Source organism: Plectropomus leopardus, unplaced genomic scaffold (assembly GCF_008729295.1).
Source record: "Plectropomus leopardus isolate mb unplaced genomic scaffold, YSFRI_Pleo_2.0 unplaced_scaffold23221, whole genome shotgun sequence".
In the NCBI taxonomy this organism is placed as follows: domain Eukaryota; kingdom Metazoa; phylum Chordata; class Actinopteri; order Perciformes; family Serranidae; genus Plectropomus; species Plectropomus leopardus.
This window is the reverse complement of record NW_024625183.1, coordinates 1-5652: the sequence shown is the minus strand read 5'-3', so window position 1 is coordinate 5652 and position 5652 is coordinate 1. Positions and strand designations below refer to the sequence as shown.

General features: G+C 39.5%; 1 protein-coding gene across 1 annotated transcript; it reads right to left on the bottom strand.

Annotated features, from left to right (window-relative positions):
• Nucleotides 1-35: 35 nt before the first annotated feature.
• On the bottom strand, nucleotides 36-5099 carry LOC121966128 (zinc finger FYVE domain-containing protein 9-like). Its single transcript, XM_042516234.1, has 4 exons — nucleotides 4941-5099; nucleotides 3654-3759; nucleotides 3259-3435; nucleotides 36-2300 (listed from the first exon to the last, which is right to left on the bottom strand). The coding sequence occupies exons 1-4, from the start codon at nucleotides 5093-5095 to the stop codon at nucleotides 2139-2141; spliced, it is 600 nt and encodes a 199-aa protein (XP_042372168.1). The 5' UTR covers nucleotides 5096-5099; the 3' UTR covers nucleotides 36-2138.
• Nucleotides 5100-5652: the final 553 nt, after the last annotated feature.

Genomic DNA, 5652 nt, shown 5'->3' with positions numbered 1-5652 from the left:
TACATCTTCAACAGTTATTCTCTTTAAAATAACTCGAGTGGCTTTACGAACCACCGCAGGACGAACAACAAGCGCTGATGATGTCGAAGCTCATGAAGTGATTGATGAGGTTTAAAAACTGATTTCAGCTTTATGTACAGATTATCAATAAAGCATTGGAACCTTTTTTTCTTTAAATCAGCTGTCTACTGTGAGGACAAAAAGGGCGTTTTTGTAATCGTATTTCACAGAGCGTCAGTCAGAGGAGTCTGTGACGGTCACTTTCAGTAATACTGTCTCAAACTGGGGTCTCTGGAGGCTACAGATGCGGAGTTAGAATGGACGAGTTACGCCTACAAAAATATGTACAGCAGGTTAATGGAGTTATCCATGAATTAAAGCATCTGGTGATCGATGAGTAAAGCTTAAAGAGGTGAAGCAGAAATGTGTCTTTGTTGTGTTTTGTTTTTGCTTGATGAGTTGCTGCTGCAGGCACTGAGCACCACGGTGCAAAAAAAATGAAAAAAATTTAAAAATCGCCACACAGACGCACCTTCCAGCTCCTCGTGATGACTTTTAACTTCAGAGGGATATTCCAGAGCGTTCAGCGGTGGATTTGAGTCTTCCTTGTTAAAGATCATCCGTGCTACACAGAGGCCACAGAGTTCAGTGCTTCAGGACCCCGACTGCCACAGTGACGCTGGAGAGACGGTGAGCTACATACAATACCTGTAATTCAGTACTCACCCTCCTTCAAAGTTTTATTATTTAACAACACTGAATCAAAAAGGGCTGGACCCAAAGTTGGCTATTCAAGAACTCGTTACTTGGGTAGGTATTTGGTTTTCAATTTTTAAAATTTTTTAAATGTCATTTCAGTGTTTGTGTCACACACAGCGACAGGAATGACCATTAACAGATTTATTGAGTCGAGCCATTACTGTGTCGGTGTGATTGATGGAGAAGCTCCGGAGACCCAAAAATGATATTCGGGACAGCCCTAAAATCAAAGCAGATTTAAAGTGACTTTTTTTTCCGACACAGATGCACAGAAAAAGTCCCGTATATGTCCGAGTGAAAAAACATCCATCTGAACTCATTACAAATACAGAGTACTTGATTGTGTAATCAGTGCTGGCTGTACTGTGTTACTTTAATCATCTGTCAGTGACAGAATAATGTAACGCATCACTGTGCTAAATTAGGGATGTGCAATATATATCGCACCGATAAATCATCAGTTTTTTTAATATACTTTCCTAGAAAAACATAAATGAACTTTTGAAGAATCTGAACTGTTTCTTGTTTTTTGTTTTTGTTGTTAGTGATGCCAGTGTTTAGTAGCTGCACCTTTGCAGCACATTTTCAACTGTTAAAGGATCTGAAGCCAGTTTCGTTCGTCGCACGAAGCATTCAGTCCTCGACTAATTTTTCAGACTTAGGAGACACATGTTGAAAGAGCAACCACAAGAAAACAGCTCAGCTCCCTTCACTCAGAGTCAGAAAGCAGGAGTCAATGATTAAAAGGACGATTTTCTGGGAAAATTTAGGGCGTAGCATTAATTTCCGTTGTACAAAATTTCAACAAGATGCAAGCGCGGTGAATATTTGCGGTGTTACGGCCGTGTGTGGAGATTCAGGTCAGTCCTATTAAGAGAAGGTAAATATTGTACAGCAAACATATTTTATGTTTTATATTACTTTTGCAGAGATTGATAGAAAAGGTCTTTTCACATCAAATCTACTTTGATTCAGTGTTGTCAAAACAATAAAATATAAAAACTTTCCAGGGGGGTGGATACTCTTTATAGACACTGTAACACCACACGGGGGTCAGACGGCTCTGGTGTTCATTTCCTGCTCGGAGCAGCTCAAACGAACACCGGAGGTCAGGAGTACCTGTCAGGTGAGCTTCAGGTACGCAGGTGACGGATGATCCCGCTCGGAGCTTCCTCGGGCCCCAGGCGGCCTCTGGAGCAGAAACAGACGGCGGTTGGATGCATAGGTTTGACTTGAGGAATGCTACCCCGCCTGGCACGCCACAGTTTTCGGGCTCTTTTTGAAGTGCAATCGGTTGAAGGGAAGTGATGGAGGAGGAGCGGGCGGTGAGATGACGTCGGAAAGTAAAAAGATGTCTGGAGGTGAAGCTCAGCAGACTTTTAGGAGATGATCTCCAGGATGTAGAAGACGAGCTCCATGACCACCGGGCCCTCGCTCAGCTGGCACGCCCCGCCGTGGATGACGGGGATCAGCGCGCTGTCCAGGTCGCTCAGGTACTGAGGCAGGAGCGGCTGGCCGTTACTTCCTGCCAGGTAACCCACCTGAAACGGCGAGGACAGGTCAGGGCTCTCTGACTCGCAGCACACAAGAAAACATTAAGATTCAGAAGATTTTGTCTCTTAAATCTTTCAGACAGCAGAATTTATAAACAGGGAAAAATTATTATTGTACGTCGGAGAGTTTTTAAAGCTGCCGATTTAATTAAGTATTGGTTATTGTCATTAATCTGTAGAAGATAATACGTGATTAATTTATCTTTTACTTTCTTCTTTTATTTTGTTGTGATTGTGTTTTTTGTTATTACTATTATTTCTTTGTTTACTGATCTTTTATTGTATTTACTGCTATTGGTGAGGGGGGTTATTTTGACTTTTGTTTTGTAATTGTTCCTCTCCTCTTTTAGTCTTGTTCATCCTTACTTCAGCATTGTTGTTTATTTATGTTGCCTCAACAAGAAACCCTTCTTACTTCTGCTTTTAAAGTTGCTTTTTAAATAATATTATTATTTAGAAGATAATAATAATAATGTAGCCAATTGTCAATCACAACAGCCACAAAACCCACATCGATAAATGTATCGATAGAGAGCAACCAGCTCTGCATACATACAGCTGAAAACAGCTGAATACACTTAAATTTAATGCTTTTAAAGACCTTTTTAACATCATTTTATTGTAATTTAAGACAAATCACCTTTTTCTGATTTAAGCATTGCAGGTAAGTATAAAGCTAAGTAATATGTATATGGTCAGTGAAATTTTAAAGATCTGTAACATCAGAAATATGGACTTCCACACAGAACAGCTTGAGTCAATTAAACAAAAAATAAATGAAAACATAGATAAATTAAATTAGATAAAATGTTTGTGAAGAGAAAGACCTTTTGTGACTCTTATCTCTCCATTTTCTTTTCTTCAGACTGCAAACACTTTATTTTAAAAAGTTCTATATAGATAAAGTTTGTGTTAAACTGTTTCTGTAACATCTGCAGCGTCCCACCTGGTCAGAGTCCAGTGTGACCCTCAGTCCCAGTTTGGCCATGCCGTCCTCCTTCAGCAGCTTCAGGTGCGGACACAGCGCCATGCAGAAAGCTCTCGCCACGTTCTCCGTCAGCCGGCTGTGGTCGGCCGGGTCGCTCAGACCGTTGGGTTGATCCTCACTCTGGAGGAAAAACACCTGAGACAGAAATACACGACATATGACTTTCTCTAAGAAATGAAGAGAATTCAATACACTGACTACAGATAAATTCCTCACACAACGCCTCTTCAAAAAAAATCTCAACTCTCCTTTTAAAGAGAGATAAAGAAAATTAAAAAAAAGGTCTTAAAGCTGCATTAGAGATTTTCTTACTGATAGTAAAACGAACAGTACGAGCGTCAGCTGCGACTTGCCTCTGTCCAGCGGATGACTTTGCCGTTGGCTTTGAACTCGGAGCCGTGGAAGATCTTGACGCTGGTGATGGACTCCATAGACTTCCCATCAATCGGACTGATGACACTGAACCAACCAAAACACGTAAAAGAACAATGTTTAATTGAAGAGTATTTAAAAACAAGTAAACATAGGAAAGAAGTAAAAGGAAGAGGTGGGGAAGGATGACATTTAGTTTCACTGAATAAAAAAGCAACTGTCGACATTTTATTCCTAACGCAATCAACATTTCAAAATTTAAAAAATCAGTATTTTACTTATATCTGTTATTGGTGTACTGTGTTTCATACACAAACACCAAAGAGGCCTTGGGAAATTAACCCCTGAGCTGTTCGGCGCTTTTCTTTGTTCATCTTTTGATCATTTTGTCCGTGTTCATGCATGTGGCATAAATTTATGCAAGATTGTGTCTTTTATTTTTAATCTTTGAAATTTCAGCTCAGCTCCTGCAGTTAATCTAAAATACACTGTGTAAACAAAGTTGTTAGTTAGTTGTTAGTGCAAAAAATGCACTACTGAAACCCATCTACCTTGCATGCAGTGCATCAAAAATAATTCATTTTTTGTATTTTTTTTCCTTCTAAAATTATAGTGGTAAGAAAAATTAATGAATATTTGATATTTATGATTGGAACTGATGTTGGTTAAAAATGAACTCAATGAAAGCAGGAAAAAATATTAGATGTACAACATTTTTAAAGCTTGGTTTTGTAAAGTGCACTTTGTGCGCAGAGCGATACGAGTGTGTAGCAAAGCGAGCCCTCAGGGTTAAAGTCAAGCAGTAAACAAAAAAATGGTCATAGTGTATACTGTAGACTTCCAGTCAATAACGAACTAACCGGATCTGATGGCAGCATGACAGCTGTTAACTTATCTGGTGAAAAACGGGTTAAAACCGCTTCTGTGCAGAGAATGTTCTGATAATGAAGTGATACAGTATCTCCTGAAAGAGCTCAATTATTAGATCTAACAGTGAATAGTCACATTCATATTTGCAGATTTTATCAGTACTGCTGTAAAATTGATTTTGTTGGTCTGTATCTCGAAACCACGTCAAACCGCATCATTCCAGCCGGCTGAGGTTTTCCTCCAGAGGGCTTTCCTGAGCATGCATAATGAGTTTTTATAGCAAAGTAGTAAAAGCAGCGGTTTGGAAGCTATCAGTTCAATTGTCCGTGACATAAATGCATCTCTTCCAGCTCTCTCTCCTCCGACTGTTCGCCGGCTCTTTTCTCCTCCAACCTCACCCCTTGTTGAAGTTGTGGTCGTCCTCCGTCCACTGGATGTGGACGAGCTCCTGGTTCTCCTCCTGGTCGGCTTTACCGCACGTGATGGTGAAGTCCTTCATGTCCCTCAGGGCTTGCCGTAGGGAGTCCATCGTCTCAGCTGTGATCTGGATCATCACGCCGTCTGAAAAGGATACATCATCGTGATCGGTGCTGAAACAAACAGTATATCAATCTGTACACCTTCGACAGAAAACTATTCAGATCATCACAGACGTAAGCATCCACCAAAATGAAAGAAAAAAGAAATGTTTTGGTAGAGGTCATGTGAAGTGTAGTATTCAGCATTTTTGGAGCTTGAACCAACCAAGTTTATTTCTTGTGTGATCCCCTAACTTTATGCAACATGCAAAGCTAAAGCTGGACGAACTTTATGAGTCATGTTTCAAGCAAAAATGCCAAACAAACTTTCTGGCTCTTGAAAAACTTACACGTATAGTGAGAAATATAACTTGCTGTTTATTGATATTTGGGAGATGTTTTTGAAATTTATAAAAAATGGTGGCATTAAAGATACTTTGATATACACAGCACAAATCAAGGATGTAAACTAATTTAACTGTGAGGAAAGCGTATCCAGTCCTAAATATGCCTGCAATTTTTTAAATTATGTATATAGATTATTATTATTATTATTAATTGATTTATATAATACCACGTGTTCTAAATGTTA

Bases quoted from the DNA above. Each gene is read 5' to 3' on its own strand.
- LOC121966128 (XM_042516234.1), bottom strand. From the start codon at position 5,095: ATGATCCAGATCACAGCTGAGACGATGGACTCCCTACGGCAAGCCCTG. The intron at 3,760-4,940 runs GTGAGGTTGGAG...TGGTTGGTTCAG, and splicing joins GACCACAACTTCAACAAGGG to TGTCATCAGTCCGATTGATG. The intron at 3,436-3,653 runs GCAAGTCGCAGC...TTTCTGTCTCAG, and splicing joins AAGTCATCCGCTGGACAGAG to GTGTTTTTCCTCCAGAGTGA.